Source organism: Emys orbicularis, chromosome 6, assembly GCF_028017835.1.
Source record: "Emys orbicularis isolate rEmyOrb1 chromosome 6, rEmyOrb1.hap1, whole genome shotgun sequence".
In the NCBI taxonomy this organism is placed as follows: domain Eukaryota; kingdom Metazoa; phylum Chordata; order Testudines; family Emydidae; genus Emys; species Emys orbicularis.
The window spans coordinates 120,016,142-120,028,872 of record NC_088688.1 but is presented as its reverse complement, the minus strand read 5'-3'; the positions used below and the strand labels follow the sequence as shown (position 1 = coordinate 120,028,872).

At 42.6% G+C, this 12,731-nt stretch overlaps 1 protein-coding gene across 1 annotated transcript in view; it reads left to right on the top strand.

The window, feature by feature from the left end:
- Positions 1 to 12,731, top strand: part of ECPAS (Ecm29 proteasome adaptor and scaffold) — an 84,362-nt gene that overhangs the window by 36,290 nt on the left and 35,341 nt on the right. The window contains exons 12-20 of the mRNA XM_065406150.1: positions 94 to 143; positions 701 to 767; positions 867 to 989; positions 2,612 to 2,715; positions 3,539 to 3,662; positions 6,966 to 7,046; positions 7,800 to 8,031; positions 8,889 to 8,980; positions 10,920 to 11,054. Coding sequence (XP_065262222.1) covers positions 94 to 143; positions 701 to 767; positions 867 to 989; positions 2,612 to 2,715; positions 3,539 to 3,662; positions 6,966 to 7,046; positions 7,800 to 8,031; positions 8,889 to 8,980; positions 10,920 to 11,054 — 1,008 coding nt within the window. The remainder of the gene's footprint in view (positions 1 to 93; positions 144 to 700; positions 768 to 866; positions 990 to 2,611; positions 2,716 to 3,538; positions 3,663 to 6,965; positions 7,047 to 7,799; positions 8,032 to 8,888; positions 8,981 to 10,919; positions 11,055 to 12,731) is intronic.

Here is a 12,731-nt window from a genome sequence, read left to right as displayed (position 1 = left end):
TAATTGTAAGGGATAGGTAGGTAGGTGTGTGTGTGTGTGTCTCTCTCCTGGCTCTCTCTGCTGACTTGGCTTTTCATTGTTTTATAATTCAAGGACCCCAAACTGCTGTCAATGGCCTATTCAGCTGTTGGAAAACTCTCCAGGTAACTAAAGCGCATTTTAAGTAATGGGATGTCGGAAATTTTTTCCAAAGCAATTTGTAACGCTGTCAGCAGGCAGGCGAGTTAGTGTCATGCCAGATGGCCATTTGCAACAGAGCACAGTGTGTAGAGAAGCACTGTCTTGTGTCATCTCTGCATCTGTAATATGAAACATGGTGGTGGTGGATCGTTCTGCTAGGAATGACTGATGGTCGTTCATGGAAGCATGCAGAGAGGATCTAATAATGGTTCTCTTCTCTAGATTGCTGTGGGTTTGTTAATTTATGATTTTTAGCGGAGGTTAGCATGCATGAACTCCGTGAGCTGTGTGTTCAAAAGTGGACCCTCCAAACTGGTTATCAAATTGGCTGTTTCATAGAATGTCTTGATTTCTGAGCCACGCTGAGTGGTTGTTAATGGGAATAATTGCCCAGTGGTGGAGGTTATGCTTGGAGGTAGAGGTGAGTTGCAAAGAGACGAGGGAAGTGAAATGCAGAGTATGGATATGGTTTTGCTCTCAAATTCTTTTTAAAAAACCTACTCAAATAATTCTATTCCAGTCGAATGCCTCAGCTGTTTACCAAGGACATAGCTCTTGTCCAGCAGTTTTTTGAAGCTTTGTGCAAGGTAGGTGATAACATGGGTTTGGGAGAAGGTTGTTATTTTAATGCTCTGTTTGGGGGGACACATTGGAGAGTAATGAATCCTCTTGTTTTCATATTGCAGGAAGAGCCCGATACCAGACTTGCTATTCAGGAGGCCTTGTCTATGATGGTTGGAGCATATAGCAGTTTGGAAGGAGCACAGCGTACGCTTATGGAGGCTCTTGTGGCTTCATACCTAATAAAGGTATTTTATTAGAGATAAATATCATTTTTTAAAAGAGGAGAGATCCGCGTGGTATGACCCAAATACTCTTTTTTCTGTTTTTAATTTCATCAAGGAACTCCCTCCCCTCCCCACCCAAATTCTGTTTTTTGGCATGAAACTAACGAAAAAAATCAATGATTCACTCAGCTCTAATCTCTAACACTGTCTCCACTATGTTTTGTTAGAGATGTTCCGCTCTTCCATTTTCCTTGTACTGTTACATCTATGCAGAGGCTTTCCATGTCATGAAGTGAAATGATTTGAAAATGTTCTAGTGACTGGAATAATGATATCCGTGCACCTTTATTTTTCTTCAAAATTTCCCTGTATCCAGGCCTGTCTTTTTCAGAATTGCTAGTAGTGCAGCTAATCTGCACCTGGAGGTTCTGCAATTGTATGGATAGTTGTGCATGCCTTTCCTGTGACATACACATTTACCTGTGCAAAACTAGGTGTACAAATGCATGACAGTTTTGCCCTTGCAATTCTAGATATCTGGGCCTCAAGACAGTATTCTTTTAAGAAAGAGTCTGTCCTACCTCTGGAGATTCTATCCAGACCTTGTAGAGAGGCTGGGACTCACTCAGCCAATAGTTCTTTTTTTCATCTCTGGCTACTGTTCCATTTATTATGGTCTAATCCTGCAAATTCTTGTTTTATAACTGCTGAGATGATGAAGGGGTTGAGATCGTGGCCCATGATTCCTAATAGTGTGTGTGTGTGTGTGTGTGTAATTACACATTTAACTATTCTCGCTGTGCTTACTGCAAAAACTGGTGGTGTTTTTTCTGTGTCTTGCTGCACCAAGAATTGGTTTAGAGAGGTGGCCTTGAATTGCCCGAGTAGGGGTTGAGACACATTAGTGTACCAGATAAGAATACTGTTTAAGGCTGGTCAATTTCAAGTACAACAGCCTTTTCGGTGTTCATTTAAGTAGCTACTTCAGTGTTGTGTTCTCTTCACTTCGGTACCAGTTTAGGATTGGAAACGTCACAGGACTGTGTTTGTCCCTCTGGGGCAGAAGTAACACAGAACGGTGTGTAACACAATAGAAGGAAGTATTCTGACCTCTTCTGATCTTGAAGAAAATTTTTAAATCCCAAGTACAGCCACTGTTTTCCATAGGAATTGTCACAAAATGTCTATGAAAAAGGATGTTGCTAATTACGTTTACAGTGGTTGCTATGACTAGATATGTTTCCAAATGCACTTCCATGTTTCCTTGCACCTCCATAATTACTTTTGGCTTAATTGGGTCAGATCTAAAGTGAAGATGATTGAGATATCTGTTTGCACGCACACCACATGGAAATCCTTTGTTGTGGCTGCAAATTATTGTTTGCATTATAGTAGAAACTAGAGGCCCCAACCAAGATCAAGACCCACTGAGGCGATACTGTACAGACACATACGTCTAATTTGTCTAGATCCATAACTTGTAGGGGCAAAACAATTATTTCCTTCTTCAACTGAAGTAAACTTTTTTTTTTATTGTTGAAACAACTGTTTAGGTTCATCTTAAGGTTTTTCTTTCATGCAATTGCCTTTGTTTAAAAAGCTTTTTGTTGTGATGGGCTAATGAGGACTTTTTTTTTTTTAAGCCTGAAGTCCAAGTGCGTCAGGTGGCCGTGAAATTTGCAAGCACAGTGTTCCCTTCAGATCACATCCCTTCCAGATACTTACTGCTTTTAGCTGCAGGAGATCCGTAAGTTTCAGGAGGTGTTAACTTTGCATCTGGGTTAAAATAAATAAAAAATTCAATGCAGTTGTTTGGAAATTGGCCATTGTGTTGTAGCAGTAATGGCAGACTTGCAGAGACCTGAAGCTCTGCCTTATCTTGGCAAGCTAGGGAGGAAGAAGAGAAATCAAAATCTTTCACAGGGTACTTTTGTCTTTTAGTTTAAACCAGAAAAACAAAGTGGGGTGAGGATGGACTGACAATGTCAAAACTTGAAGTGCTCAAGCTTTGATTTACCACACCATCATATAATTAAATCAAGCTAAGTAAATCAGTTGCAGCTAGCGTGTCTTGCACGGCATTGGGTTAGTGATGCCCGGGGAACTGCTGGTTCAGATAAGCACTTCGTGAGAGGACTGGCAATGGGTCAGCTAAGGGCAGGGCCATAAAATGGTGCAAAAGAAGAGGTGAAGAGAGGAAAACAAAACTTCTAGGGTGGGGGAGTAGAAAGACTGGAAACTGAAGGCAGTTTGTATAGCTTGGTTAAGATGCTAGCCTGGTAAGATGGGGATGGTGCTGGATAGATTGAGAACACTGTGATATGTAAGCCAAGAAAGTCTCTTATCATCCAATCTCCTTTCTTCCAGAATCAAAAGGCTGTTTATTTTCTGTAACCTGCAGCTGGTTCTCTGCAGTGTTTAAAAAAGCTTCTTTCTCTGGAGTGTTTAAAAAAGCTTCTTTCCTTAAAAGCCCTCTCTCTCCCCAAGAAATGCACTTGTTGTTTGTTAAATAACATTCGCTCTGTGCTTGTGTGCAAATGACTTTCCTTTCTCATTTTTCCCCTTGAAAGACGAGAGGAGGTGCATGGAGAAGCCCAGCGCGTACTGAGAATGTTTCCTGGTAAAAATGAAAAGGAGAGTGCTGGTAAACAGATGCCTTCCTTCCCAGAAATGGTCCATTACATTCAAGACAAGGTACAGCACTGCGGCAAGGCTTGTAATGATTGCAGGCTTTTTTACCCCCAAGGCAGTGGTGTTAGCTGAAGTTTGAGGAAAGAGCAGATTTGAGATCGCAAGAACCTCCCTCTCAGTTGGTCCCAATAGGCACCATTACTGGCACCCTTGGCAAAGAAACTAAGGGTTAAGTAGGGCTATGGAAACTGGTCCTTTGAAATAACCACCCTTAGGTCAGCGGGGAAAGCTTGCGCTGCTGCTTGTGTTGAATCAGTTGTGTGGGGGGAGTTCAATCTCCAGGGCCGGTCATCCAGCACCTTACACAAGCAGTTACTTCACACAAACAATTCTTAAAGGAACAAAGACTATGTGTTGGCTAACCCAGAGAAAGGGAGGAATATATTGTACAGCACATAAAAGCGTTACAATATATGGAGAGAGAAAATGGAACAAACGAAGGAGGTTGCTATTAACTCAAAGGCTTAATTAATCCTCTTCATAGTAACTCAGTGGAAAAATGAAAATACTGACTGTGTGAGTGACATGTCATGAGTCCTACAGTGGGAGATGCCCCAGGGCCTGACATGACATACTGCTCTAGCAGTTTGTTCCCCTCCGTATGCACTTAAAGGTGACCTGTACGGATTTAAATAATGGGCTTGTGCCCTTCTTCGCTTTTCTTATGAAGTATAAAGTCTGAAATGACTTTTGTTTTAAAAGGGTTTTTTTTCTGCATGTTTTTTTCTTCCTTAGGAATATCAGGGATGTCAAATTGGGACTTAACTGCCTTTATAGCAGGACTTCTGGAAGGTCTCAGGGATGTTTGTGACAGCTGACACTTCAATGTCATAGTCATAGAGTTTAAGGCCAGAAGGGACCACCAGGTCATCTAGTCTGACCTTCTGCATACCGCAGGCCACTAACGCCAGCACACTGAACCCAACAAATGGAATTAGACAAAACTATTGCAGCCCATAGGAAACGAATCTGTATTATGTGCCCCAGGCAGAGCATGGGAGGGACTGAGGTGCGCTAGTGCCCAAGGTCCCTGTAATGGCAGGAAAATGATTGAGATGTATCCAGATAATCCCGGCAAGTGACCCGCACTCTGTGCTGCAGAAGAAGGCGAAAACCCCTAAGGTCACTGCCAGTTCAACCTGGGGGAAATTCCTTCCTGACCCCACAGATGATGATCAGACCCTGAGCATCTAAGCAAGAACCAGTTAGCCAGGTACCTGAGAGAGAATGCTCGGTGCAACCTCAGAGCCCTGGCCCATCCTGTCCAGTGGCTCATCTCCAACCCTGGCCAGCTGTGATGCTTCAGAGGAGGGAGATTAAAATAAACCCAGAATGCATTGAAGGAAAATTCCTTCCTGATCCCATGCAGATAACTGGCTGAAGTCCTGAAGCATGAGATTTAGGCACATAGATAAATTCATGGCTGGTTTATACACATTTGTTCTTGTATCAGCATTGTCCTTTAGCTTAAATAGCTCTTCACTCTCCCTGATGTATTTTTAGAGAGCAGTCATATCCCCTCTCAGCACTGTTTGCTAAGCTAAACAAGCCGAACTCTTCCAGTCTCATCTCATAAGATAGGTCCTTCATTGGCCTTGATCATTCTACTTGCTCTTCTCTGCACCTGTTCCAGTTTGAATTCATCTTTCTTGAACATGGGTGAACAAAATTGTACCCTGTATTCCAAGTGAGGTCCTACCAGTGCCTTGTACAATGGCATTATTGCTTCCCTATCCCCACTGGAAATGCCTCTCCTGATACATCGTAGAATCCCATTTGCCTTTTTCATAGCTGCATCACTTTGGTTGCGCATAGTTATCCTGTAATTGACCAATACACCTAGGTCACTCTCCTCCTCTGTCACTTCCAACGAATGAACCACCAGCTTGTAGCAGAAATTCTTATTAGACACTAAGCACTCTGTGCTATTGAATTTCATCCCATTTCTGTTTCTCCAGTCTTCAAGGTCCTGCTGTATAATATTCCGATCCGCCTCTGTATGGATAATACCCCCCAACTTTGCATCCTCAGCAAATGTCATTGAACTGAGGGGAGATGGTGTTGAATCTCTAGCAAAATCTTCCTTTATCCAAAATAGGAGTCGTTCCAGTTAAATAGGTGTTCAGAAAACCCCCCAGAATTTTCATCAATGTGACTAAAAATCCCTTTCCCTTTCAGTTCCCTTTTTTGTTCTCTTGGCTCTCGTGATATCACCACTTCACTCGGGATCGCAGAGTCCTTCAGCTTTGACATGACCTGAATTTCTAGTGTGAAAAACAAACAGGAGAACCCCCTGTCCACACCCCCACCATTATTCGGGTCTTTTTTTTTTTTTTTTTTTTTTTTAACAGAAGCATCAAAGGATACAAGACTAATTTTTCCCCTTTGCTGAGACACTTTAAGTGTTTGTTTTTCATATGCAAGTGGTGAATAATAAATATGTGCTGGAGCTGGTCCATATAAGAACGCTTTACGGCCAGGGTCAGTGTGCAAAATGACTTCCCTACATAAATGAGCTTAACTCTTGTCTTCAAAGTCTAGAGAACTAAATTTAAAGGAGGAGTAAGATCCAGTGTTTCGAGAGCCTGGAGTAATGGGCTCTGATCCAAAGTCTTCCACTCATTTGACTTTGGACGCTTGCTTAAGCTGTCTGTGCCTCATTAGGGCCCCAATTAAGCAAAGAATTTGAGGACGTAATTGATTCCACAGTTGTTGAATCCAGGCCTAGAGCCATCGTACATGCTGATAAACTAATATCTGCCGACCTTATTGGGGTGCTGAAAGTAGGGCTGGTTGGAAGCTTGTCTGATGGAACCTTTTACTCTTGGAAGATGTTGATTTGTCAGAATTGAAACATTCTGTGGGAATGTGTTGATTTTGATTTGTTTCCAGGGGAAACCAGGCTGGTTTCCTGCTGGCTCCTAAGCTTCCTGGCTTCTTGCTAGCCTGAGCTGGCAGTCTCCAAGCTTGGAAGCTTTTTTGGAATTTGGTTTGAAATTTTTGAAATGAAATGTGGTTTTTTTTGTTTTTTGTTTTTTGTTTTAATAATTTTTTTTGAAGTTTCTAGGTTTTCCTGTGGAAGGAAATTCCAGCTCTCGTTGTGAGCCTTAATTAATGATTCTAACGCACTTTTGAGATCTTCTGGTTAGCTGCATTATGCAAATGCACAGTGTTTTGTTTATAATTACATTTGCTGAGTGGAAGATAGTGGTACAATTAGTTGCAGCAGAAAAGATTATTACTAAGTATGTGCGCCATTTCAAGCCTGGCGTGTACCCCTGCTAAATGTATGTGTTTGTTGTTTAGGCCTCTCACCGAATGAAAACTCCTGCTAAATACATGACCGGAACTGCAGTCCTGCCTTTCAATCCTGCTACGTTTGGAGAGGTAATTGTGTCTGTCTCACAGCAATAGTGATACATTCTTACATGTCATTATTTAACCTATGGGACACTGGGAGAACAGTGGTGATAGGATGTCAGGCACTGACCTGGGACTCGGGCAATCTCAGTTCAGTTCTTTAAGGAATTCTGGGGAGTTTACCTGACTGACTTTGCCACAACCTCCTCAATAATCTTCCCTAAAAAGGGAGATTTGAGGTAGCTCAGTAGTTGGTGTGTCACGGTCAAGGGATGGTTTTCTGAGGAGGATGTGTTGACTGTGCCTCCTTGCACACACCTGGCATCCTAACCTCACAAAAGAAGGCACTGACGGTCTTTCTTCCCCCCCCGTCCCCCCAACAGTGGGAAATCAAAGGCAGAAAATACTGCACCCCCGAGACATTGCTCGTATAGCTTGGTAGCAGGTAGGGTGGTCCTGATGTCAATGACTCAATGAACCAAATTCAGAGGTGATGTGTTACTTACACAACGTGGGCTAAGGGACGCTAAATTGGTATAACTTACATGCTGAACTGGCTGAGAAAAGATGCAAGTTACTCCAGTTTAGAAGCACCTTTGTATTTGACCCGTATGACTTAATCCAGCAGTTTTCAAACTTTTTTGAGCTGAGCACCCCCTTTGAGTTACCATTTTTGGTTGCACCCCCCTAGAGGGGCTGACGGCCGGGGGGCCTGCTGGATCTGACTCCTGTTTCCCTGTGAAATACCTTTAACCCTATCTTGTTCTCTTTTCTGTTTAGATAGTCCTGTACCTGCGAATGTGTCTTGCTCATAGCGCAGGTGTGGTGCCATCCTCTCAGAACTTAGCTGACATGCAAGACCATGCTCCAGCAATTGGCCGTTATATCAGAAACCTCCTGTCTGGCAACTTCATATCTTCCTCATCATCGTCATCTTCCTCAAAAAGTGGAGAAACCAACCCAGTGCAAATCTATATTGGCCTTCTTCAGCAGCTGTTGTCTGGTGTTGGAGGTGAGGAACCATAGGCCATGGTGCTGAGGAAAGAAGAAAAGCTCTTTCTATAACTTATGAATGAGCGTTGGCCAAGCACACTCAATACCCTGAACTTCGCTTCAATGACCATAGGTTGTAATGAGAACTAACCCAAACTGTCCTATCCCAGTTTGTGGTTTAGAGTTATTCCCTCGCACACAATTGTGAAAGGGGTTAAGGAGAGAGAGAGAGAGAGAGAGCGCCACAGGGTTGGGGTGTCAGAATTTCCAGGTCATTGTCAGTGTTTATTACAGTCTTTGCACACCTGAACAGTTCCCTTGTACATAGGCGCCAACTCCATGGGTGCTCCAGGGCTCAAGCACCCACTGAAAAAAGTAGGGGGTGCTTGGCACCCACAGGGCTGGATTAATCTTTTGTGTGCCCCGATGCCTGGACTGTGGCCTGCCCCCTGAGGCCCTGCCAGTGCCCCTGTCCCGCCTCTTCCCTCCAAGGCCCCGCCCACCACTCACAGGGGAGGGGAGGGGAGGGGAGCACCCACAGGCAAAAACAAAAGTCCATGCCTGTGCCCTTGTAGAACGACACTCTTCATCAACTATCGGAGGCAATTTAAAGTTTCGTCACAAACTACTGGTGTACCTTTAAAACAGTTTACTAGAAATATGCATTCACATACTAACTATTTGCCTGTCTGACATCCATAAGAGAGAGAGTACTCAGAAATAAAGTTATGACTTTGACATTCCATATTATCTGAGATATTTTAAATTTGCATTAAACTGTTTGATGCAGCATTATCTGCCTGTTTTTTCCATTAGTTGTAAATAGAAAAAATTGTATTTCATTTTCCGAAACTTGATTCTTTAATTACTCTTTAGGTTTGCCAGTCATGTACTGTCTTCTAGAAGTTGTTTCGGTGTATCCAGAAAAACTAGCTACCAGATTTGCAGACAAAATAGATTGGATAAAGGTACGTTGCATACACATGTGGATTTTTTTTTTTTCTGTTCACCTTTGCAAAATCTGGCATCTCAAGACCTAATAATTTTCCAGGCAGCTGATTAGATGATCAGTACTATCTTGAGGAGTGAGAGATTATTTTTTGCCGCATTTTTATTTCCTGTGTCTCTTGCGGGTTTCGTTTGCACTGTTCAAAGAGTTCTCTCTCTTTCCGTTCATTACTCTGTGATCGGGTATATGTTTGCTAAGTCATAGTTTTAGGTAGGAACTGATGCTACTAAGTGTACATCTCTACTGCAGCTGGGAGTGTGCTTCCCTGCGTGGGTTGATAGACACGTGGTAGCTGTGCTTGAGCTCGCAGGCTAAAATTAGCATTGTAGCCGGGGATAGCACTGGCGGTGGCTCGGGCTAGCCACTTAAGTACGTACCCAGGGAGCTAGCCCAAGCTGCTGCCCATGCTACCCCCAGCTACACGGCTATTTTTAGTGTGCTAGCTCAACCAGAGCTAGCGCCGGTCTGTCTACTTGTGCTGGAGAGCACGTTCCCAGCCGCAGTGTAGACATACCCTGTGTTCCTCACATTGGTAGACTCTGAGGGGTATGTCTACACGGCAGTTAAACAGCTGTGGCTGGCCTGTGACAGCTGACTCAGGCTTGGGCTACAGGGCTGTTTAACTGCAGTGTAGACATTCAGGCTTGCGCTGGAGCCCAGGCTCTGGGACCCTCCCCCTCCTGGGTTCCAAATCCCAGCCTAAAGGCCAAGCCAAACATCTACACAGCAATTAAACAGCCCCATAGCCAGATCCCCGCAAGCCCAAGTCACCTGACATGGGCCAGCTGCCGGTGTCTTAGTGCAGTGTAGACATACCCTGAGGGCTAGATCTTTCACTTCTGTCAGAGTAGTTCTGTTCTTTGGTAGTTCATGGGTATGCCTTCACCCTGTAAGAATCTACCAGTGAGAGGAACTGCTCTGGCAGCTCTCTGAGGTGGGTAGGTGGAGGGCAGTCTAATATACTGCTGTAAGTTTTGAATCATGCTATATAACTCCATTGGCAGTATTCTGGTAGTGATCAACTCCTTTCCCCCCCCCCCCCCCCGGATACTCTCAGGTCACCTGAATCCTTCCGTTTGGGGGTGTGTGGGGGTGTGTGTGTGTACACAAAATTCAGATGGAAGGATTCAGGCGACCTAAGAATGTTGTTTAAGTTTATACCCCTACTTTTTGCATTTCTCTCTCGCTACACACACACAAGCGTGTGTGTGGAGTTAAATGCAAATAGTAAGGTTATAAACTTAAAAACACAAGTCAGGAAACAAATGTTTATATTATGTTTGTTATGCTAACGTTGCCATAATAACCAGACCTTTTTAACAGTCTAGGTAATAAAAAATACCACATACAAACAACATGGGTGAATTAATGTTGCTGTGAGAACTGTGACTTTTCCATTTCTTGACTTCTGTGACATTTGCAGCCTTTGCATTAAGTAGGTTTAATCTCTTCAGCTCTTTTTCTTTTTATCAAGTGAAGAGGAAAGAGCAAACGAAAGGAAAACCTACTCTGTGGCACTATGGAATTGTTGTCTTGTACAATTCCATGCAGTTATTAGCTCCCTATGGCTGGGGAACATGAAATTTCTTCTTTAAATGCCTGATTCAGCAAAGCATTTAAGCATCATGCTAACTGTAAACATGTGAGTAGTCCCCTTGAGGGCACTAGGACTATTCATGCTTAAACCTAAGCACATGAGTGCTTTGCTGAACTGGGTCCTAAGCAAGTTACTTAGTGATGATAATAATACTCCAAGGGTAAAAAAGACTTTAGAGTAAAATATGGAGTGTAGGTGGGTAGTTGCATCTGAACGGTGTGCTACTGTATTAAAGGTAGAACATCAGTGAAGTATGTTCCATCTTTGTCGTTGTGTTCTTTTGGTTTTTTTTTAAACGTAGAGTCTGATGAATACAAACAAGGAAGAGATGCGTGAGCTGGCAGCACTGTTGTATTCTGTAGTGTTGTCTACAATGTCTGGAAATGAACTGAAGTCCTCTGTACAGCAACTGATCAAGACAGCAAAAGACAATCATGTAATTACATTCTTTTTATCCATTTCATGTATTTTTTTTTAATTGGGACATTTTAATTGAAGATGTTAATCTTATAGCCGTCCAGAATTTATTACTTAGTGATTTTTAAAAAAAAATGGAAAAGCACCATTGAATTAGTTAGTTTCTTGTTGGAGGTAGGAAAAAAATGTTGCTATATTTGAGCAGAACAGCTTTTCTAAGTAAATAAATAATTGAAACTATACTCAGTCAATATTTGACATTTCTCCTAAGCACAACCAGGACAGGTAGGAACCATTATTAAGAAGTTTAGTCAGTTAAACAGTCATCATCCTATTGCATGATAATGGGTTGCACCAGCTACCTCCAGTAGGTATAAGTTTTGTTTTTATTGATGAGCAATTAAAGGTAAGCACAGATTTTAGGAAGTATTTAGCTGGTCACTCATTGCCCTTCCCCTGGCTAAGCCATAGCTCCCTCCCTCCCTTCACCGCTGGCCAGTGAAAGCTTCTCCTACCCAGCAGCCTTTGCTAGGTAGGGCATGGTTTTACGGTCCACAGCCTTCACCTCCCACGACTGTTCTCACTACTAGATGGGGTTTCCTTCCTTCCCTCTGAGCCCCTCTCCTCCTCTCATTATTCATAGATCTGGAGCTTACCTGAGTTCCTTGACTAAAAGGATTGCAAACAATGAGGAATTCAGCCTCCCTCCCTCCCCCCCAAAGAAATCAGGCAAATAATTTTCTTGATGCGACTCACCTTCCGCAGTCTAAGGAAAGAGTTAGATCCTTTCCCCAAAGAACTATTTTGATTTTAATCCCTACATAGATCTCAGTAATCTGCTATTTTACTAGTACCTTAACACCATGTTCTTTTTGAAGTCAAATGGGACTACTCCCAGGTTTAAAGCTAAGCTGAGACATTAGAAACAAAATAGTCTTTATTTTACTCAGTTCTCTCTTAAAAGAAATACTTTTTATGAGAACTTTCATTCTCTCTTTGAGATCTTCCAGTCCCCCCTAGATCTACTCTTTCCCCTTCCTTTTTACAGTAGTATGTTGAAGATCAAACAAAAGCATTAAAAAAAAATGCAGTTCTGTTGTTTGCATCTTTTAAATCTTGAAGCCTTATTCCTGCAGAGTATCCTTTCAAATGAATCCAGACTATTGGATTCTGAATCCGGAACAAGACATTAGCTAGACATTTCTAATACAAAGATCAACGCTGAAATAATTAATGTTCTTGCTTTAACCTTATCTAGAATGATGGGACCAGATTGTGCACTCACTTGTGAATTTTGAGTAACTCCACTGAATTGAAGGGATTTTATCTGGAGTAAGCAAGAGCAGAGCTTGGCCTCTTGTTTCAGTCTCTTGTATGTGCAAACTGGGGAAGACCGCACTGCTCACATTCGGAAGGATATATTTATAAACCTAAAGGATTACAGATGGTTTTTTTTTCTCCTGGTAACTTGAGGGGGAAGTTTTCAAAAGATCCTAAGCAATTTAGGAGTGGAGGTCCCAGTGACCTTCTGTGTGTCTTGAGCTCCTAAATCCCTTAGCTATTGAAAATCTCCACAATTTAGGCTTCCAGGGGAGAAAACATTGACAGTACCGACAACCTATGGAAAGCCCCATAGGCTGGGCTATAGCTCAGAATTTTCGTGCTGTACCTTTCCAGCGGGCCTACCTATACATCT